The 24,893-nt window shown below is 31.3% G+C and overlaps 1 protein-coding gene and 1 long non-coding RNA gene across 2 annotated transcripts; one reads left to right on the top strand and one right to left on the bottom strand.

Moving 5' to 3' along the window:
• Nucleotides 1-1,067: 1,067 nt before the first annotated feature.
• LOC107060960 (uncharacterized) lies at nucleotides 1,068-3,598 on the bottom strand. The gene is made up of 3 exons (XR_001473665.1): nucleotides 3,526-3,598; nucleotides 1,908-2,027; nucleotides 1,068-1,202 (listed from the first exon to the last, which is right to left on the bottom strand). It is a non-coding gene; the product is annotated as an uncharacterized lncRNA (long non-coding RNA).
• Nucleotides 3,599-14,087: 10,489 nt separating this feature from the next.
• Nucleotides 14,088-15,943, top strand: LOC102594566 (galactose oxidase). The gene has a single exon (XM_006349426.2). The coding sequence runs from the start codon at nucleotides 14,230-14,232 to the stop codon at nucleotides 15,844-15,846; it is 1,617 nt and encodes a 538-aa protein (XP_006349488.1). The 5' UTR covers nucleotides 14,088-14,229; the 3' UTR covers nucleotides 15,847-15,943.
• Nucleotides 15,944-24,893: the final 8,950 nt, after the last annotated feature.

A 24,893-nucleotide genomic window follows, 5' to 3' on the forward strand; every position in this document is an offset into this window, starting at 1 on the left:
TCAAGTGTTGTTGGATAGGTTTGAAGAAGAAGACAAGAGAAAAATACTTCAAGTTACTTTTGATGGGCAATCAATCTTTTTTAATTCATACTTTAGTAATAGAAAGTTTGAGGCTGGTAACTCAACTTTCTTCTTGATTGACATATTTTTACATTATTTAAGCATCCTCATTTGTAATATCATCATGAAGTGTATTACAAACTCTGTGATGATCAGAAAATACTTAGTTCTCTCTAGCTCTTATTTTCTTCATGCTTGTTAGGTAGCAGAAGTTAGGTACTTCATTAGGATTAGTAAGGTAAGGCCTAACCCCCCTTGCTTGTACTTGTCCCTATTGATATTTTTTATGTTTAATAAAAGACCGCTAGACAGTTAATAAAAGACCACTAGACACTATCTAGCGGTAAATTTGTTTTTTTTTTAAAAAAAAATTCTCCAATTTCAACCCGTTTTAAAACTCTTTACTAAGATACGCTTCTATATTAAAGGTATGAATTATTATCTATTTAACATCTTTTAGGATTTATCTATCCATTTGTTACTTTTTCAAAAAAAAAAAATCTTGACCTGAAATTTGCATTTTGATTATAAAAGTTAAATATCACTATGTTAAAATTATTGAGATTAATCGGGTCAAGACCCAACCCGTTTTTTAGCCCATTTGAACCCAACCCATTTGAGCCCAAACTAAACTTGGGCAGGTCAAGACCCAACCCGATTTATATTTCAACCCATTTTAGTATCTCCAATTTCAACACAACCCTCCCATTTGACACCCCCAGTGGCAACCCTCTATCGCTACTATAGAGCAACATTTAGTAGCGACTTAGGTCGCCACAAAATAGATTAAAGTATCAGTGGCTGCAAACGTACAGCGCCACTAAAGTATTTGTAAAAAGATTTTGTCGCCACTAAAACTTAAATATTCAACAATTACAATGACCAAAATTATTATAGATTTTCCTGTGAAAACGTACTAAATTCATATAAATATTTATTTCCATCACTTGACAACCAATATTACGAGCATTTATTCAACAAACACTGAATGCATTTTTAAAGCCGAATTTTATAAATACTTCAATTATTAAAAAGTTAATTACAATATATCATTGTACAAATATACACATGACCCGAAAAACAAAATATTAAGTGCCTTGAAACTTTGCTTTGATCTACACCATTGTTTAAGAACCCTGTCCCTATTCAGGCACATTCAAGTTATCATAAGCTAGATGTCATATTTCAAGAACATTGCACACCATCTTTGTGGTAAAATCTAAAACACAAACAAATGAACTTACATAATTGTTCATTAAATAGTTGTGCTCAAATTCCACAAGCATGATGAGATTAACAGGTCTAGAGTTAAGATGGTATGCCTTCTGATGAGTTGAGAGAAAGAATTATATAATATATATCTAACTTTATCTAGTACTTTTTTTTTTTTTTTTGAGAAAGTAAATATTCACAAAAGATCATTCTACACAAAAACTAAAAAGTTTTACAATTTGCCTATAAAATCAACTAGAGTTACTACCTCCCCACCATCTTCTTTTACACCAAAAAAATAAAAGACTAAGACATTTCATTTTGATCTTCTGTGCGTTGCAGCTTTTATCTATACTTAGTACATATATATAGGATTTGACCTGGAAACATAGTTATCCAAAAATAGCATGGTGGAAGTTGTTGTTGAAAATATGTGGATAGCAAAATTTACATGATTCAGTAGTATATAAGAGAATGAATAATTTACAATCACGCCAGAAGTACACAATAAGCATATAACTTTCCCATCCAAATGATGAAAATTAGAGGAGTAGAAGATGCAAAGTAGATTGGAAGCAAGTAAGAAGAATTTCAAAAAGGGAAGGAAGGACACATCAACATTAAGAGTGCCTTACTTGTTGCATTATGGTCATGAAATCAACATTGTTCTTGAATCCTCTTCTCTACCTCTACTTTCACATGTGCACACTCCTCTTCTAACGTCATTTACAACTCACAGAAAATCCGTTCATTGTCTGAAACATAACATATAATTAAGGGGAAGTATCAAGAGTTAAACATTAAAATGATAAAAGGAAAAATAACATCAGATGTGCATTCAACAATCTCGGCATGCTTCCCTGAATATGAGATGTTAGTATATACTAAGAGTAAGTTAACTGCCATAATTGTAAACTCTAAGATGAAAGATGACATATGCATATGTAGAGAAATAGATATAATTGTAAACTCTGTTGCAACAACTGAACTCTTTATGGTAAGGCTACATGGATGGCCAAACACATACTCATCATTCACAACAGCAATAAGAGAGATTCTTTTGGAACACATCATGGATGATCTCCAACTCATAATCCTACGCCCAATAATTATATCAAGCACCTACAAAGAGCTATTCCCGGGATGGATTAAAGTTTTGATCAGGTATATATTACTACTCCCCAATTCCCATCAAGTGTTGTCTTATTTCCCAAGCCACTGCTCAACAGATCTTTTCATAAAAAAAAAGGAATGAATAATGTAGGGGATATATTTTATTGTCTATTAACTTTAAAGAAAATACTGTAAATATTTATTGACTAGATGCATTAACAGCATTAAACTCTAGTTAAGGAAAACAAATAATGAATGTTTGAAACATAACACTAGGAAACATAATTCTTTAAAATAAATATGACTAATTGAAAAACTAGAAACTAGTTATGCCAAGCAAATTTGCACAAAGGAAAGTGGAACAGTTAACAGCACACATATCCGTCATTAATCAAGTAGACAATAAAATCACATGTACTTTTCCTATTATCTATCAAATAATAGGAACTAGGCATCATGTTAGTTGGACACACAAATTTTCTAACTACAATCACTTAAGAATAACCATCTAGGCATACATATGATAAAATCAATTCGGAATCATCAGCAACTTATATTCTGAGATATGCAATTAATGATAAATAATTTGAATCACTCAAGTCAATGGTACAGGCTAAATTTATAGTTTCAGATATTAAAGTGGGCAAACTTGATACTACGTCAACATTTGCAAACTACTTTGAGAGGGCTTATTTCATCTATAAAGCTCATTCCATACTTGACAGTATACACAACATAAAATTAGAATATGATAATATTAAGATAGCTACCCCTTATATGAAGATGAAGCACACAAAATTTGAGATTAGACCAGAAATTTCAGCACTTAACAAAAATTTAAGAATCAAAAGAAGAATGGACAAGATATGCATTTCTCTAGCTCCATACCAGGGCAATTAAATCCGCAACAAGATCTATCAAATTAAAAGATTGACACCAAACTAATACATATAGCAACAATCATGCTTGACTTTTAGTGTGAAAATATGACCCAAAATTCATATCCCAAAACCACAAAAAGCCTTTGAAAGTTTCACCCAAATAAAACATAATACCAACTAAAAATCACAATAAAAACAACAAAATGTAGAAAATTAAGTTTCAGCTTACTAAGAGTATTGTTAAGACGGAGGTTATTACTCAATTTTATCGGAGGCTGAGAGGTTGAGCGTCAGACTGTTTTTGTGCGAAATTCTCAATATTCATGTAGATTTTCAAATGGGTAAAGAGGTTAGATGTTAAATTCGAGAAAACAAAGGTGAAATCATTAGTTAGAGCTTGGGGTGGAAAAAACTTACCCGCATACACCAAATTATTGCAACTTTTATTATTACGTGATTTAATGAAGTAAATCACATGTTAATTAATTAAAGTTAAGTAAAATGAACTATAAATTTAAACACATAACATGCATGTATTGGATTGGTGTATACATCCGGTCAGGGGCGGCACAACGTAATTGGGGGCCTAAAGCGAAATTTTAATTTGAGGCCTAAAATATAAACAAACTTCATATACGTATTTATTCAAAAAAAAAAATTCTTACACTATTTAAATGAAAATTATTAGTCTTTAATATTATTTTTTCAGTTATTAGTTTTAAGTAAGATTTTATCAACTCAACATTGAAAAATATCCTCTCAGTGAGGCAATTATTATATGAATTGTTAACATAATTCTATAAGTAATACGTTAGACAAATATTAAATAAAGATAAGAATTAGAACCATAGAATTTGACTCAAGAAGTTGATGACTTGGTATACCTCATTTTAATATGCTTGTAGAAATGCTTGAAACTAAAATTTAAAACGAAATAAAAAAGAATTTGTAATTCACTTTGTTCAACACTTTTCACTATTAATTCTTATTTTTAACAAAGTACAAAAATATTAAAGTGGATAAAATAATATATTTTTTAAAAGAATATACTTTTTATCATAAATAATCAATTTTTTCTTTAAAATTTTTTAACACATAATTTATTTTTGACAAAAAATTTGAGGCCCTCAAAATTTAGGGGCCTAAGGCAAAAGCCTTATTTTCCCAAGCATAGAGCCGGCCCTGCATCCGGTGTGCGTAAGTTTTACCCCTAGGGGTGTTCGTGGTTCGATTTGGATCGGTTATTGGTTAAAATCAAAACCAAACCAATCTAGTCGTTTTTTAAATTTCTAAAATCAAACCAAACCAAACGAAAAACATAATCGTCGATTTGGTTATTGTCGGTTTGGTTCGGTTTTTCTGTTTTTTTCTATCAAAAAGTAATAAAAAAATTTAAGGACATACGTATCTCGATAGACATGAATACCTAGTACATTAACAATCCACATGAAAACTACTATCGGTTCAATTAAGTAATACTAGAGTTATTATTACACGAACAAAGTGATTCAATTAAGAGAAAATGTGACTACCTTATGTGAGATAGGATAGGTAATGACTAAAATAAAGGATTTTAATGGACTTCGACTTAGGATTGTAATAGTAGGGCTAAAATTTAAGTGTTGGGTTTGAGAAAAAATGGTAAAGTTAAAGATTCAAGTTAATTAAAATTTAACAAAATATTTTTATTTTTATTTATGAATAATTATAAAATTTATATATCTAATTTATCGATTTGGTTTGGTTATTTTTGCGGTTTTTTCTTTGTAAAATCATAACCAAACCAAATAATATAGGTTTTCAAAATTTAAATCCAACCTAACCAACTAAACCAAATATCGGCTTTTTTAATTGGTTTGGTTCGAATTGCGGTTCGATTTGATTTTTTAACCATAACTAGGAGTGACAAACGAGCGGGTCGAGTCGAATATGAGTCGATCGAAAACTAGTTAAATAAAAATGGATAAAATACTTGACTCGACTCATATTTTAAATGGGTAAAAATAAGTTACCCAATGGATAATATGGATATCCATATTTACCTATATTATTATAGAGATCATGTTAAAAAAAGCTTCAAAAGCAAAAAATACTCTTCACCCCTCTCCCTAGACCCCACTCCACCCCCCCCCACCCCCAACTCCAACGCCTCAAAAAAAAAAATGTTTACTACTCCGACCCCCAACTCCAACGACACACACAAGATAATCTTTTTGGTCCTGTATCTATTTTTGTTACGTCCATCCTACATTCTTTTTTTTTTTGTGGATTTTAACTTATATATGGTGACAATGTTGATGTAAAAGAGTTGCACATTGTCAGTGTATAAAAATTAAATTCTCATTTTCTCGTGTAGCCTGAAAATTTGATAATGGATACTTGGGGTGACCTCCAGGTTTCTAATTTTGGATCGAGTAACTATTTTTCTCTTTACTTTCCATTGCTCTTTACCTTTGAAAAATGAAATCCTTTAACTCTTTCTTTCAATTTAGTAATGCATTGGAAACACAATTATTTGAGACTTCACTGAATTTGTTGACTAAGGGAATCTATATATCCTTATAGTCCTCCATTAATCCACAAAGAACTTACCTACATGCCTCTCCTTGTGGCTGTATGTCAGTATATGGTGGCGGGGATTTGAAAAGATGATAGAAGTGATATATCATGTTTTCTCTGCTGTCCTTTTGGTTCTAATTGTTTTTTTTGTGTCAACTCAATATTAAGTAGACCAATGTGCATCACATAGTCATATTGTTGTTTCAGTTGAAGACTAACTCATTAGCTCTCAATTGACTAGGATTGACAAACAAGAAAATAAGAGAATATATATTGCTTCATGATGAATCAGAAACAAGTTCCTTATTCAAGAATTTGTCAGCCTATAGCTTCATTCACAACTTAACAACTTATGTTTCTTTATGTTAAATAGAAGAATTTATTAACTTCTTATCCAATTTTCTTGTTCAAGAATTTTTGTTCGTATTCCAATCTAGCAATCTCTGAAAGTGAGAGAGAGTGAACATCAACCTTCATTTTGTGTTTTAATTTCACAATGAGTTGTTTTCCCTTTGTATGATTGTCTGGAGTTTGATATGCGCTTACCATATTCATGCTTTACTGGATGTTCATTTATGTCTTTTCAGGTTTTTGTTAAGCTTGGCGTCACACGAATACAGACAATTATGAACAACTAAATGACTGTCAATGATCGTTGCTACTTTGCATATATAAATACTGAAATAAACTCGATTCCCAACACAAACACTGATATAATATTTACTGGATACACATTACAACGTTTAATACACACAAAAAAGTAATAACACACTAATTACGGATAGATCAACATAGAAGAAGGTAACTAGAAGGGGATGAGATACTAGAACAAAGAAAGGGGATGAGAGATAACTGAAAGCCAAAGCTTTGATATAATTTGCATAACCGTTCTTTCTAATCCCTAGACCTTTTTTAACAATAGCTAATTGGGCCTGGATCCCATATAAAACTCTCCAGCATATTATAACTCGGCCCAATAATTCCATATAAATCAGTCTCATTCAAAATTCCTAACACATAGGCCCGTACAAAGTCGACTTGATTCACAACAATACTCCCATCCTCAATAAGAACCTTGTCCTCAAGGTTCGGGTAGAACAATATTGATATTATTACGGCAAACTTGTTAAGACCTGGATATGTGTTAAAAGTTGCTTTAACAAGTATTGTATCTTCTTTATCTTCCTGATCAATCCTTTGGAGGAAATATATCAATAGCCACTTGACTAAGGCAATATTAAATATGACATTCTCATCAACATTTGCATATGCTGTAATTGGAAATACATCAATACAGACTGACAGGAATTCCAATGACAATGTTGCTTCCATTTCGTTTTTAGTCAATACACTGATGTACTGGTTAATGTGGTTCATCATTGTATCCACATTATGATAAGCAACTTCAAGCTGAGACCATACAAATGTAACATAGGTCCAGAGAAAGGCATTAGCACTTGCCATTAATATACCACAAGGGGTTGGATAAAAGCAATAACTTTTTTTAAATTCAAGTTTTGCACATGCTAGATAGAACCATGAAGTAAGATTCTGAGCATTGCTCACTCCTTGGAATTCTTGCTGGACAACTATACGACACATATTGCATTTAATTTTATTATTACCATCCAAATCTTCAACCCATCTATATTTACCACATCGCTCTGTCGTCCACTTTGCAAGAACATGCTCATGTTCTTGTTCGAAGATTTCAAATAGTTGTTGGTGATCTACTTTCTGAGAATTCCAGTGACACACCATCCACTTTTCAATTCCAACACCAACAAGGAAGGATTCTCGCTGATGCACAGTTAATACGCAAATAGGTCTCTTAAGTTGCTTTATATTCACAAGAACATCTTGAGTTTGGATGTGGAACAAAATGCCAGTATTCAAATTGTTTAACTTCACAAACTGCCGATGTATTCCAGGATCCCATACATGTAAAATATACCCTTTCCAACTAAATTACTTTAAGACCCCAAACATTTAAGATCATAACCCTCACATTCAACAAGTTCAGGACGCATGTCCAAGGCTAAAATAATAGAGCAGCCAACATAGTTCCAGTTCCGACCATCATTAGTAACTTTGCTCATAAGTTTGGCATAATTGAAAGTGTAAGAAATAGAAGGCATCTCCTTCCAACGTTGAGCAAGCCTGACAGGGTAAGCAAACAATTGATTCCAACGATCATCTAAAGCTTTGCATTTATCAAACATGGAAAGGTCACATGTAGTAGATACTATAGAATCAATCCAGAATGAAGGCTTGTTTGCATTTGCAATCACAAATTCTATAGGTTTGTTTCTGATGGTTACAATTTCCTCTTCATCATTCTTGTCTTCATTTTCAACATCATCACCACAACTATTTTCAATTTTGGAAACAAAACTTACCAGATCATTAGGGGTAATGAAAAATTCAATAGGCTTACTGGATGTACAGAGAGAATTTGCATCTTTGTGCCTATCAGATGATTCATCGAACACCTTGTGTGCATTGGTATTGCTTTTGCATTCTGATTGTTCACCTTTATATTGCGATAAAAATGAATTGGTTATGTTTCTCCATTGTGGATGAACATATGTGTGACTTGGGAATAGTAAACTTGATTCACTGGGGCTATCCTCACAACAATTTTGGTACTCTGTCACATATGTTACATGTTCGAAATTAGCGAATCTCCCTCCCGTGGACTCAAATCCTTTTTGTTTAAATCGAATTCTCACCTTATCAGCAAAATGCGGCCAATCAATTAGTTGATTATTTCTAAATAGCCATTGGTAACATTTCAATGCTTCACCATCAAGGTAGAACGATGCCACGTTAAGCTTCTGATCTTCCTCAATTTTATGGAAATCGAAATAATTCTTTGCTTGGACTATCCAAGCCTCCGGATTCTTGCCTCGAAACTGCCATAATTTTGCATTTGTAACTGTATTTTGGGGTTCAAAAGATGTAGCCTTTCCCCCCAAAACCTCCAGCAACATCGAACGAAATTTTGTGAGATCTTTACAGATAGAATCCTTTATTTCTCGTATTGAATCATCAACGAAATCCTTGAGTACTCTATGGTCCTCCATTTGAGAGACCTCTGGATCAAAGCACCAATGAAATAAACTTGATTCCCAACACAAACACTGATATATAATATTTACTAGATACACATTACAACGTTTAATACACACAACAAAGTAATAACACACTAATTACGGATAGATCAACATAGAAGAAGGTAACTAGAAGGGGATGAGATACTAGAACAGAGAAAGGGGATGAGAGATAATTGAAAGCCAAAGTTCTGATATAATTTGCATAACCGTTCTTTCAAATCCCTAGACCTTTTTAACAATAGCTAATTGGGCCTGGATCCCATATAAAACTCTCTAGCATATTACTCGGCCCAATAATTCCATATAAATCAGTCTCATTCAAAATTCCTAACACATAGGCCCGTACAAAGTCGACTTGATTCACAACAAATAGTCTTGAATCATCGATGTGTGTCTATACCAACCGTTCAAACAAGATGCTTCACTTAGCAGTACAGAGGATATAATGTATGTGTCTATATAGATAGAATTAACCCATGCCACTATTAATCAATAAATGTTTTTTAAATTTCTAAATTTGCATTATAACATAATTCTATACAAAATACAAATAGATAAATATAGGCCCATGCGCGCACCATCTAATATATAAGAAGTCGCGCTTCTGCTCTTACTTTTTCATGTTTTTTAATTTTCAAAAGATCCTATTAGTGGCGACAAGTATTTATTTAGAGGCGACTTCATATGAGTCGCTACAAATAAATCAGAACCAAAATTTTATTCTTAGCGGGAATGAAAATTTAGTTGCTGAAACAAAACAACTACCTGTTTAATGTATCAGCTGCCATAACAACAAATTCCTCTGTTTAATGTATTAGTTGCTCAAACAAAACAAAACCCAGTCTCAATTACATCAATAAGCAAAATACACACTAAAATAACATAAAATTTTGAATCTTTTTCGAAATAGTAAACCAATCTTCATTAGCACCCTTCTTAAGATGCTTATAGTTAGCTGCAATTAGGATTTATGGAAGCTAGTGTTTTAAGGTCACGAAATGGAGTATTTGAAGAATTGGATTTTATTTGACCTTAATTATTTTACTCATTCTTTTTCAAAAAGAATGACCCAAATTCCTTTTTAATCTGTTTAAAAAAGAATGATCCCTTTTCTGTTTTTGCAACACTTTAACTTTTAACTTTTCACATGACATGTTTGAGGCCACAAGATTAAAGCGCATTTTGAAACATTTGACATAACTTTAATTTAGAACCACAAGATCAAAAAGTCTTCTTTCTTTTCATAAACTCCGTGTCAAGTCAAAGCAGGTCATTCCTTTTTAAACAGAGGAAATAATAATCGTAACTTTTAGTCCTTAATGATAGTTCAATGCACATATTTAACCTTCACGTAATGAAGAAGTGGCCTTTGTCCATTTTTAGGGGTGTGCATACTTTGAAAGAGTACCAAATTATCATATATTCAAATCCAAATTTTCGATATTATGATATTTAATATCAATTAAGTATCATATTTCATATAATGTTATTTTATTTTGTATCTAATAGAGAATGGACTAACGTTGTTAAAACTTTGAAATTTGACTACTCTATTTTGATTGAAATGTAGTTGATTAGAGAAGAAAATTGTTTGTACTTTACTTTTAATATTTCTACGCGTGTAAAGTGTTAGTTTGATATAATTAAGACGTTCCTTTTATTGAAAAGTCAAAGTCGTAATTCTTATTATATGAGTAGTATATATAAGTTGACGTTGAACGAATTATGATTATTTATATACCGAATCACAAAACATCATAATCAAAACTATCAAACCAAAGTTTTCAATATCATATCATATTATATCTACACCTAATGTTACATTTAGAGCATTTTGTATTTAGATTACTTTTTAAAAAAAAATATTACCTTCAAATATAAAATAACAATACAAATTTAACGTAATATATGGTAACTAAGCATTTTAATGATTAAAAGTTTATTTCACTTAAGATTATCGAAGCTAAATATGCTTAATCATATATTATAATGATCAAAATTAGGAAAGCAATTGAAAACGCAAAAAAAAGTTCTGTAAAGAAATAAAAAGTGTTACAGTCAGAGCATTTTATATTTAGATTACTTTTTTAAAAAAATATTACCTTCAAATATAAAATAACAATACAAATTTAACGTAATATATGGCAACTAAACATTTAATGATTAAAGGTTTATGTCACTTAAGATTATCGAAGCTAAATGTGCTTAATCATATATTATAATGATCAAAACTAGGAAAGCAATTAAAGACGCAAAAAAAAAAATCTGTAAAAAATAAAAAATGCACCAGCCTGGAATCGAACCCGGGTCTGTACCGTGGCAGGGTACTATTCTACCACTAGACCACTGGTGCTTGGTGTTAAATATTAACGTCAACTTTTATATATCCTTATTTTATAGAATTTTAGGTGGTAATTCATTTGACAGATTCTAATTTCTTTCATTTTCATTTCGTATGTTTTTTTTTTCCGTCCCATATAAGTTGCTAAAACTAACGAGGACATATGTTTAAAAGTTGCTCAAACTAATGAGGACGTATGTTTAAAAGTTGCTCAAACAAATGAGGATATATTTTCACTTCTGAAAGTAAAAACTATTTTTTTCAAATTTCACAATAAAACATAGTCAAACGCCACATAACTTACTTGTAATGCTTGTTTTTGGTTTTGCTTAGCTGTGGTGTATGTGTTCACTTATCTTATTGTCGTGTTGGTGGAAACAAATGCTGGCTTTATCATTTCAAGATATATATTATGTAAGAATTTTGCTGTGTATAATTTGCTACTTGTAATTATTATTTCTCTTCCATGAGCTAGTGTCCCAAGTCCCAACTGAAAATAATAATGTAGATTATTTGAAGAAAAAAAAAGATCGTTGTGTTAATCTGTAGCTAAATTAGGAGAAATCATCATGGTGATGGAAGTTTCTCTTTCACTAATCATATGCCAAAGTAATTACTAATTAACTTTACAACGTTTGATGGAGGTGCAAAAATTAGTACCCAAGGAGCACGTAGTAAGAACGAAAAGTCTTATCTGAGTAGTTGATAGCAAGGGCGTGACTTTATTTCTTAACTAAGTTCACTAAACAAGCGTCATGTTCGATCATAACTCTGACTCAGGCTACTCGTGAGCTTGGTCATAGGCTCAACAATTACCATTGAATGGAACTGCCAACTGATTTGGACTCAACTAATTTGCAAGTAAGATATGGTGATGTTATCTCTTGTAGAGTTGGATTGTAACCAACTAACATGTTTGAAAAATCATTCACTATGTTCTATTTAAAGATGAAAACACATTTTCTATAAAATCCAAGTTAACAAACATTCAATTGGATAAAATTGTTAGTTGATCTGTATAAACTCAAATTTGTGGTCCTATTCTACTTCCAAGAATGTGATAAGTAGGGCAGGTGATAGCTCTAGCTAATTGCCATGATGGGATTAGCATTGGCTGCAAATGGGACATGAGATATTAACAAATAGAAATATCAAATATCAAAAGAAAGTAGAAATTTAGCAATTAAAAGTCATGAAAGCTAAAGTAAGAAATGGTTAAAAAGGAAAGGTATCATTTTCTTCACATGGAAGCCAATACACAATAAAAGCATTAAGATACATTCAATACATCTTCTTTCTTTTTTCCATTCAGTGTCCAGAGACGCATTAGACATCCAACAAAATTTGAATCGCGCACTGCATGGTCTATATTTGGATATGATGCTCCCAAATGGATTTGTTCCATTGTCAAGACTCAAACCCGAGATCTTTAATTATGAATGGATTGGTATCACCCTTCATCCCAACTAATGTTTGATATCTTTACTCCATTAAATAGAGTCCATTCCTTTTACTACATATCCTTTCTTTTTGGCCAAACATTGCATTACATAACCACATGCTACATTCCATGCTTTCCTATACAGTGTTCTTACAATAGCCATAAAGCAAAATCCCCCTTTCTCTCCACCCCTATATGTGACATATTGAACATCAAAGCAAAAATCTTAACTTTCTGCTTTATTTGTCACACCTCTGTGAACTCAATACATATTGTCATGATTAGATGCCGATGCCAAAGAATGTTAAGAGAATATCAATTACACATATTATATTAGCTCTTAATAAAGTGCCTCCTTTTCTATAGACATTAAAAGTAACGATATTGTTGAGTCACAATCAATGGTGGGATGAGGGACTTGATGTCGAGTAATTCCTGAACTAGTTTTTGAAATTGAATTAAATTTTAGATTTGTTTGAGACCAAAACCTATCTCAATTTCTTGATTTAGCTAATATTGGGCTTTTATCTTATATGATCTGCAATCTAATTAACATGTTGACAAGCTTGAATGTACGAGCTAACAAAATTTATGTTGCTTTAGCCATTCAAATTTGATCTATTTCAATTAAATGTCAGCTTATGATTCGAATAAGTTATAAATAGTTTTTTTATGAGAAAAAAGTTATCATTGATAATTGTCTCAAATTGCTTCAATAATGTATGTCAATTGCTTCAATGGTGTTGTTGGAGAGGCAGCATGAAAATAATGACGAACAAAGCTTGAAAGAATTTTTAAATTTTTTTTTGGTAATTCAAAGTAAAAATCCTAAACAAACTTGTATAATTAATTTAGAATTCAATTTACCATATAATACTCTTCTTATATTTTTATTTAAATATTAACAACATATGAATATATTAAAAAGTATTTTCCATATATAATTTTCTTGTCCAACATGGGTAGATAGTAATTAATCTCTTACCTAATATAATAAAACACAATATTTATTACTATATATTTAAGTTCTTTAATGACATAATCCAAACATCTAAATAAAGTAATATATACTTTATGACATATGCTCTGTTTTTTAGTAAGTCATTAAGTCATTAACTCATAAAATGAATACTAAATACATATGGTTTGACTTGGCACGAAATTTAAGTAAATAAAGAAGACTTTTGAATCTTGTGGTCCTAAATTAAAGTTATGTCAAATGTACAAAATTGCCCTTAATCTTGTGGTCTTAAACATGCCACGTGGAAAGCAAAAAGTAAAATGTTACCAAAAAAAGAAAAAGGTCATTCTTTTTTAAACTAACTAAAAAGGAAAGGAAATCTTTCTTTGTAAAAGAGAGGGAGAGTATATACTTTATGACATATGCTCTGTTTTTTAGTAAGTCATTAAGTCATTAACTCATAAAATCCTCATACTCTGTTTTTTGGTGTATTTAGACATTGACACCAACACTCTTTCAACTTCAGCTCAACTCAACTCAGTCTAATGACGACTTCGAACTTTCTATTCCTCTTCTTCTTCATCTTCCTTATCCATTTCTTCACCGTTCCCTCACGTGCCGACCTCCCCGGCACGTGGGAACTCCTTGTCCCTGACGCCGGAATTGCTTCCATGCACACCGCCGTCACCCATTACAACACCGTTGTACTCCTCGACCGCACCGACATCGGTCCTTCCCGGAAAAGACTCCCTCCCCACCATTGCCGTAACGATCCCAATGACCCCATTTTGAAAAAAGACTGTTATGCTCACTCTGTTCTTCTTGATTTGGAAACGAATTCAGTTCGACCTCTTATGATCCTCACCGACACTTGGTGTTCTTCTGGTCAATTTCTCCCCGACGGTACGCTTCTTCATACCGGCGGTGATCTTGATGGGTTCCGGAAATTCAGGAAATTCACTCCGTGTGAATCTTCTAGCTCTGTTTGTGATTGGGAAGAACTTCAAAATGTTCAGCTTTCAGAAGGAAGATGGTATTCCACTAATCAGATATTACCCACCGGAGAAATCATAATTGTCGGCGGCCGTGCTGCTAGTAGTGTCGAGTATTTTCCACCGAGAGAAACCGGAGCGGTTGAATTCCCTTTCTTAACTCAAGCTGAAGATAAACAACATGATAATCTTTATCCTTATGTTCATTTGCTACCCAATGGACATCTCTTCATTTTCGCCAACAATAAAGCGGTTATGTATGATTTTACGGCGAATAAAATAGTAAGAGATTACCCAATACTTGACGGTGGTCCAAGAAACTACCCATCAGCAGGATCATCAGCTATGTTGGCGCTAACAGAGGATTATTCTTCTGCCACCATTGTTATTTGTGGTGGAGCTCAATTTGGGGCTTATTTACAGAGGAGCACAGATACCCCTGCACATGGGAGTTGCGGTAGAATTGAAGCGACCGGAGAAAACCCAGTTTGGGAAATGGAAGATATGCCCTTTGCGAGAATCATGGGTGATATGGTGATGTTACCAACCGGAGAAATTCTTATCATTAATGGAGCTCAAGCAGGAACTCAAGGTTTCGAAATGGCTTCAAATCCATGTTTAAACCCAGTTTTATACAGACCAAACGAACCCTTAGGACTCCGATTCATGACTTTGAATCCCGGTACAGTTCCAAGAATGTATCACTCCACAGCCAATTTGCTTCCGGACGGTCGGATCTTACTTGCCGGAAGCAACCCACATTTTTTTTACAAGTTCGCGGTGGAATTTCCGACGGAATTAAGGATCGAAGCGTTTTCTCCGGAGTATTTATCAGCAGACAGAGCAAATCTCCGACCAGTAATAGTGGAATCGCCGGAAAAGCTCAAATACGGTGAGGATTTTGGGGTGGCGGTGACGGTGGAACTGCCGGTGGTTGGGATTATTGAAGTGAATTTAGCGAGTGCTCCATTTTCAACACATTCGTTTTCACAAGGGCAAAGGCTTGTGAAATTGAAAGTAACGAGCGCGATTCCCGATGATGCCGGTAAATATAGGATCGGATGTACAGCACCGCCGGACGGGAAGGTGGCGCCGCCGGGATATTACATGGTATTTGCTGTAAACCAAGGAGTGCCAAGTGTGGCACGATGGGTCCAGCTAGTTGTTTGAAACTTTTTTATATTTATAATTTTTATTTAGTTTTTATATATACAAATATATTTTAGACTCTTTAAAGTCTGAATGAGACTACAAGAGTATTATTTTATTTTATCATTTCAAATAAATTGGAAAGATAATATAAAGCACAAGCACTTTATAGTTTTACGTATATTATTTTTTTCTCTTTTTTTGGGTTTTTTGGTTTTTAATCCGGTGTCTGATTTTCAGAGTCTAATCAAATTCAAATTCGTGTTGAAAATTTTTGTATTAACGGTAATACGTTTTCTAACAAATGCGACTCCCAGAAGCCTCACATTGGGGTAAAACACTTATTAACAAAGATGACTCCGGATTTTAAGGACTCGATCTCGAGACGTTTGATCATAGATGAAAGAATACTTGCCCCTCCATCACAATCCTTGTTGGTGTTATTTCTTCCTTTTATTACTGGAAAAAGCTTGATTGAATTTAAAAGTTCCAATAAAATAAAATGGTTCTATTTTTGTTGTTTTATGAAATAAATGAAAACAACACTGAGAAAAGTGACAATAATATTAAGAGATATATTGAAAATCATTTGATATTTTCCTTCAAGCGTATATAGCATGATTTATAATACTTTTATGGGGAACTTTTTTAATATGTATAGATTAGCTAACACAGATATCATAGAGAAATTATAAGTATTTTTTTTTTAATTTTTAATTAGAAAGTTTGAGTATGAGTCTTAAAAGTAGAGTCAATTTTGATCTAATCTTAAAGTGGATTTTTTTCTATGCAAATTTAAATTAATCGTAATTCAAAATGAATACTAAATACATATGAATTTTTTTTTAATGAAAATTGAAAACATGCACCTTTAGAAACATTATGGAGAAGGTTAGTGGAAGACCGGAAATTATTTAGAAAAAAGTAGGTGGAGTTATGATTATTATAATAAAGAAATGAAAGGAATGTAATTGACACCCTGTTTGGATTGGTTTTCTAATTTATGGATTTTAACTTATATTTTATTATTTTAGCTTATAATTAAGTGTTTATAAATAGTTTTTTAAAATTATTTAACACTATAGAATTGTTTCAAAGTTATTTTAGCTTAAAAACATTTAAAATAAGCCAATCCAATCAGAAGATTATATTTTTGAATTGTAATCCATTTGCTACAACGGCTAGTTGAATTTTCAATGATTGTGTATAGAAAAGGCCAAATATATATTTAATCTCTTGTCTTTAAATTTTATTTTGGCATTTTAACTCTATTTTATTTTATTTTAATTCTCCAAGTCCATTTCATATATCTATTTGTATTTAAATGCTATATTGAAAAAATTGGAATTTATGTGTTAAAATGAAACAAGATTGAGCTAGAGTGCCAAAATAAAATTCAAAAACAAATTAAAGGAGTGGTATATGTGTTTGGCCTATAGAAAATTAGCCTAAATCTTTATAATGAATAGTCTTAAATGTTTGATTCCTACTTATTTTATGGACAAATCTTTAAAATCAAAAATATTAGTCATTAAACAAACATGTTCAAAAGTTTAAATTCATTCATTTTTAAGACCATTCTTATGAATCACATGATTATTTCCATTCTATTTCATTAGTGTACTTGAATAATTAAATACTCTTCTTAAAAGCTATGAATATTTCCTATTATTGTTTTTGGCTTTTACTCTGATTTTAGAGTTCGTAGTGAAGCCCTAATTAAATTCGGATTGTGTACTACATGATACATACTCAGGCTCCAATCCGAAACATTTGATTAAGGGTAAAACAGTCTGACCACTTAATATTTCCTATTACTTGTCTAACGCTTGAGGATCTTAAAATTTATAGCAAGTCGGTTAAGAAAATTTCACTCGCTTGGAATGATAGTGGTATAATTGTCAATTCTTTGTTTACTCAATATATAACTAGTGTATAATGTATATATACATGGATGATCATACATTGATTACACATTATATAATGGCTTTATTAAATAAATAAAATAGGTCATTTAAAAAAAAAAAAGTAACCTAAATAAACGTCCACTCAACTGTTGAAACTAAAATAATTAGCATGTATATGATATATGTATAGTATGTATATAATTATTGTATAATTTATGTATATCTACTAGAAAAGGTAAAATTACACGAGCAAAATTGTGTGTAAAATTGTTAAATTCTATGTGTAAAATTCCAATAGATATATCTACATACAAACTAGCAGTATTTGTTTATCGTAAAGCATAGTAAATTAGGGCGAGTTTATTTTTGTCTTTTTTCTAAAAACTAGGAGTATTTGATTTACACGGACACGACAATATAGAGTTTGAGGTCTTATTAATATGTAACAACAATAACAACATATTCAATGAAATTTCATAAGTAGGATCTGAAAAATATGTGATGTACGCGAACTTTACTACTACCTCGTGAGATAGAGTGTTTGTTTCCGATGATAGACCCTCGACTCAAGTGCAACAATTTCAGATATAAAGAATGAAAAACAGTGGTAAATTATAACAACTAACAAGAGAAACAATGCAAAGCCTAAAAAAATATGAAAAGAGAATTCTTTTCATTCTTCTCTCACGGTATTATTTTGCTATTTATAAATATTTAAATCTCTTAAGATGGTCCCTATTGAAGTGATATGAATTATATTTTAATTGCTTATTAATTTTAAAATTAAATTATTCTATCTCTAATGTAAATACATGAATAAATATTTCATTTGGAGGTCATATGGTCAAACTCACTATTTTTGGTGTGGTAATGTGGATGTAATGGAACTTTGAACTATCAAACTTACTTAAACTCCGTATTTCTAATATGAAGCATAAAATTTTGCATATACAATTTTATTATAATTATAATATAGAATAGATATGAATTTGTTAAATATCTAATGAATTCAAAATTTAAAAAAATTCAACTTATGAGGCAAAGATTTTTAATCCACCCCAGATAATAAGAGCCTAACACATGCATTTAGTTGGATAAAATAAACCAACGAATGAGATGTCTTGTTATTAGTAAAACTATACAGTGTACATCCAAGATATTTCCATTTCTTCCCCGAATAAAATTTTGCACAGCTCAAATTCAAAATAAATAAATTTTAGGCCTAAATTTTAATGTGAGTATCGGACATAATGTGAAAAAGAAAAGAGAAGATACTTCCATTTGCTAAGGGCCAAAAACCAAATAATATACACGCATATTATAAACATTGATTAGACAAAATAATATGTTGGTTAGGATGGAATAGATAATCAATGAAACCCCTTTTGGCCTTTTTACATTATTGTCATGCTCATCATGTCCCAGCAGGAAATTGATAGGTGGCTTTAGACTTTAGTGTTTTCTGTTTAGGCACATGAGAGTGCCCATTATCAGTAACCTTTGCATATATTGATGTCTTATCTAGCATCTTTTGATACCTACTTTTTTTAAAATTAAAAAAAAAATCAATTGGAAAGTATCTTTTTCATGCCCTTTATATAAACCAATCTTCCCTTTTTACTTATCCAATAAAAAAATTAGGAATATTAAATTGAAATATTTTGACCTCTCGTATATTTGATTTTGTAAATGTGACCAATTGCAAACATGTGTAACATAGGATTAAATTAGTCGATTCAAACATGTCCGAAGAAGTAGTGATAGATTCAGGATTTTCATTAAAAGATATGAAAAAACAAAAATCTAGTGCCTAGGATTTAACTTTAATTTGAAACCTCAAGATGAATATTGGATCTTTTAATCACTGAGGCAATCCCTGGTGTTATGTTCAAGTGATTCAAAATCTCTATATATACTTTAAAAAAATACATTATATATACAATGTAATTTATTGTGATAAGGTTCGGATATATGAATACACTCGCTCCTTCTTAGATTTGTCCCTGCACAGAAGAAGGATTAATATTTAAAAGCAATAGTTGAAGAGGCGATGTACGGATGTCCTAGTGAAGAGGAGTGAGAGGCTGTATATAGAGGGATTGAGGAGAGGTAGAGGTAAGCCGAAGAAGTATTGGAGAGAGGTGATCGATTAGACATAATATGAGACCTCTTCAACTTATGAAAGACATGACCTTAGATATGGAGATCGGGGATAATGGTCGACAGTTAGTAGGTAGTTAGGGGTTATCAAAATACTAGACTTTTCATATAATATTTGCCTTTTTGTTCCTGTTATACCTGGTATTATTGTAGTTTTTACTTTTGATATCTCGCATCGTCAATTGTTTACGATGTTTCAATTATTCTACTATTATTGGTTCACCATGTTAGTTGCTATGTTTTCTATATTGTTTTCTTCTGCTTTCTACTTGGATTTACTGCACTCAAGCCGAGGGTCTTTCACAAATAACCTCTATGAGATAGTGGTAAAGTTTGTGTACACTCTTACCCTCGATAGACCACATTTATGGAATTCTAGTGGTATGTTGTTATAGTAGTTTCAATCTTTATTTTCCATCAATCAATATATTTCACTTTTAAAATTAAGTGTTTAGTATGTAAGTATTAGTTAACCTTTTTTTTAAAAAAAAAACGGATATCGAATCGAAACCCTTCCCCCCTCCCCCAAAGGATAATATCGATCTCTATAGACTATAGGTAACCTTAAAAAGAGTAGATTCAATTAGATCAATTGCACTCGAATTGCAGTTTACTTTGAGTCAAAATGAATTTTTGTCATGAATATTTTATGATATCTAATATTTTTTTGTAATTTCAATAATGTATAATGTTTCTCTCCTATATGATTAATAATGAGTATCAATTTCCAAAAATGAAAACTTTATTAGGAATTAGGAAGATGTAATAATGGAAAGTTCCCCCTTACATCAAACAAAGGCAAAAATAATCTCAATTTCGTTTGGTTAAAAGGGATGAACATTATTTAGAGTGGATTGAAAGTGAAAAATAGTTGGGAATTATTTAATAAAAAGAAAGCGATGCAAAGATCACTTTGTGATCACTTAAGAAAATATATGTGATGATGCGATCACTTGAGAAAATATATGTGATGATGCCTTTTGTTGGAATATAGAATCTCAATTAAATAACTAATTAAGCACAAGTTGGTACATTCACAAGAAAAGATACTTTATTTAGATTTTCAAAGGATGATAAATAAAGTTAGTTCAGTAAAATAAACCACTAAGATGAATAAGTCAACATGGATCAAGTAAAAAATATCGAATGTGAAAGAAAATAGAAAAAAACGATATCACTAAACAAACATGGTTAGTAGTCTAGTACTATATATATATATATATATAACTTATCGATACTTTCAAAAACTTATCTAAGCTAATCAACATTTCTTTCTTTCTTTAAATTCACATCAAATCAACTTCATCACATAGCTTGGGATGAGGTATACATTCTCCTTTGGTTTTTGCTACCAATGTAGCTTTATGACAATAGTATATAGCCCACATCTTCTTGGGCCTTAAACAAATACTTGGCCCATTTACTATTCTACAAGCCCATATTTTACGGGATGGGCTGTTAAGCAAATATGGAACGCAGGCCCAAGCCGTAAAAATACTGTCCAACTTGAGCTAAGAATCTATTATCAAGTCGATGACCGTAACAAATCTAACCATGAATAGGCATACTATTAAAAAATCACCATTTTTTTCAGATATATTTCTGTTGAAATACCCACGGAAAAATTTACGATGGATTTTTGTATTTTAATTAGGTAAAATGGTACATAATAGCAAACATATAAATCAAACTAAATGCTATAACTATTGTTTTATTTAATTCTATTTCACAGCTAATGTTTTGCTTTTCTTGCCATTCAGCTGGGATTTATATATTTGTATACATATACGATTTGACAAGGCTAACACAAAGAACATATACATATACAAATTGAAACAAATACACAAACACAAATTTAATAGACACATACGAATTAGCGTCGTGATTTATACAATTCAGAGGCTCCGTAGCAAACAAAATATAGCTATGGAGCGCAAATAACAATACTATAGCTATAGAACACTACTATAATTATTATCTTTGTTATTCCTGAAATTTTATCTTTTAATTACTTTCTCAACTCAAAGCCCACAACATGTAGAATTATCATTTAAGTAGGACAAAATATGTTTAGAATTTATCATTTAAGGTTGCGTCATACTCTGACTGAGGTAGTATGAATTAAGTTAACTAAATGTTTTTGTTTTCAGGGGTGCTGTCTGCAAATGGTCACTAGAGGAAATTTAAGACCTTTCAATGTTTCAATCAAGCCTAGTTGTTGGCTATCAGCATCAAACATTGCCTTTTGCAAACATTTTTTGCCCATTATTTAGTCTTGTAATTGTGGGGGCACTTCCAATATATCCACTAGAGGCGGAGCCAGGATTAAGAGTTCGGAGTTCAAATTTTTTGAATCTACAACTCTAGCGTGAAAAATATTTCCACGGTCCCATCCTTACCATTGAGTCATCAGTCATTTTTGTTAGGGGTTTACAAGTTAGTATACATATATATTTATTTAATTTTCTATTACAAATATAAGATCTACGGAAAAGCTACTGGATTCGTTCGAACCCACAAACCCCCACCTTGCGATATTCACCTTACATAGTTAAATTTTCCTTAGGTTTGTTCCAGGGAAGAATTAAGAAATTAAGAAACTATACTGATTTAGAATTAAGAAATCATTTGTAACCCCATAGAAACAAAACAAATGCTGATTTAGAATATAACACGTTGTTGGAATTATTGAATCACCAGTCTAAGGTGTCTTAATTAAATGTTAACTATGGTCAACCTTAACTAATGCAAAACACTAGAATTCCAATGAAGGACTCAAATCACGTTTGAACGCTTCAGAATTCGTGCAAACCACACAACTCAATAAATAATCACCTTAATTGAATTGTTCTCCGCGAACTTGATCTCGTTTACTTAGAATGTTGATTTTGATCAAATTTCTTCTTAAATTTTATACCTTCAAAATAAAAAATGTTATTCGATATTCATCTAATTACTTCGAAAATTGCACCACATATCTCACAAGTCAAAAATGATAATAAAGAAGTTACAAAAAGAATCAAAACATGCAAAATACACCAAAGTTCCAAAAGAACTATGAGGGCCATTAGAAGGTGATTATAAATGTAAATGCGGTAATTATGTTAATTTGTGATTATTTAGGAATTGTAGTCTTACTAGGGTAAAAGAATATATTATTCCTGTTACGTTAGGATTAGTTTAATTAAGGACCCGTTTGGTCATAAATTTTTCAAGTAAAATTTGGGGAAAAATTTAACAAATAGTATTTGTCCATACAATTTGTCATTATTTTTGGCAAATAATCCAAATTCTCAAATACTAGAAAAAATTAGTATTTGGGCCAACTCATTATTTGAGAGCTTTTAAAAATTCAAATTCTACACCAAACTTTTGTGTTTTACAAAAAACATTCATCTATAGTAGTTGTTTGCGTTGTATTACATAGTTTTTTACGTGAACACCAAATCAGTGATGAAATATTCAGTGAACATGAAAGTGATAATATGATTGTTGATGAAAATGATGAACAATCGGTTCAGGGTAACAAAGTCACGTGCTTCATCTACTTCACGATTTATGAAACGATGCTTGTTGCTCTCACTCCAAACTACCACATTGCTCCAGTATCATAGACACTACTTGTTATTTGTTGCAACAAAGATCCAATAGATTTGTTGTGGAAGTAATGATAGTTTTTAAAACTTATGAGTATGAATCATATTTCTTTAAAGTGAAACATGTTTTTCAAATACTATAACCAAACACATAACGACGAGAGAGTTGCTTGGATGGTAAACACCCTTCACTTCTAACTCAAAGATTGCGAGTTTAAGTCATCAATGGAGCAAAAAGGAGTGAAAGCTCCTAGGAAGGGTAAAAAAAAGAAAAAACCCAAACACATAATAAAATTTCATCCATATAATATTTAAAAATCTATGATTAGAGGCTAGCTAATATTGCCATGTTCAATGCTACTTTTGGTGAAAGTAGAAAGGACTGACACACAGTAGTGTAGTGCATCAAGCGTTCGGCAAACACGGGGGTTTATTTACTACTATACTATTACGGCATCTCCTTCTTTAAATTTTCCTCTTCTACAACAAGCAAAAGATTTCTCTTTTCTCTGACCTTAGATCAGTAGTCAGCATTTGCTTTTGACTCAAACATATATATGTGCATTACAGAGACGAATTTAGAATTTCTAAAATTTGATCGGTGGAGATCAGAGTGCTTATATAAAAATTTTTTATAATAAAAAGAGAAAAATATTGAAAATAATTATGAACTTATCATAAATTATTAGTTTTATTCCTGAACTATTGACAATCTTAAAAACACTACTTTATTTGACTAACTAAACTTAGATATACCTCCGATGTGGTCTCAAACTCTTTAACGAGCACGAATTCTTAATAAAAGGTCGAGAGAAGTGTTGAAAACACCTCTAAACTTGATAAGAATTTAGGGTTGTGTATTTCACTTATGTTGCAAGATTAGATGTGTATTTAAATTCAGTTAGTAAAATAAATTGATGTTTTTAAGACTGTCAATAATTTAAGAATGAAACTAATAGATCGCGCAAAATTTAGGAATATTTCCAATACTTCTCTTCAAATTATTTTTACCTAATATACATAAAATAATTTTTATTTTTAGTTTATATTATATATATGAACTTTGAATTTCCTATGTATAAGATTTTAAGTTCAAAATAAAAAAATGTTAACTAGATAAGAAAAAGTTTCATTTATCCTAACTCGATTAACAATTTTTTTTGTATTTTTTGTTAAAAAAAATAATACATGTCTGTAAGTTGATTTAAATATTATAATTATAAAAACGAATTAAATTGTATCACGTAAATCAGAATATAAAAGGACAACGTCGGACTTGATATGTCAGGGCTTCAGAGACAGCTAAGATAGTGTTCACTGCTCACCATCACATCATTTTACTATCTCTTAAAAGTCATTTATTTTGCCCAAATATACTACAAAATATCTCTGTTATTTTTTAGAT

Source organism: Solanum tuberosum, unplaced genomic scaffold, assembly GCF_000226075.1.
Source record: "Solanum tuberosum cultivar DM 1-3 516 R44 unplaced genomic scaffold, SolTub_3.0 scf00106, whole genome shotgun sequence".
NCBI classification, from domain to species: Eukaryota; Viridiplantae; Streptophyta; class Magnoliopsida; order Solanales; family Solanaceae; genus Solanum; species Solanum tuberosum.

What these genes read in the sequence shown, in the direction of transcription:
- LOC102594566 (XM_006349426.2), top strand. Translation starts at nt 14,230, where the DNA reads ATGACGACTTCGAACTTTCTATTCCTCTTCTTCTTCATCTTCCTTATC.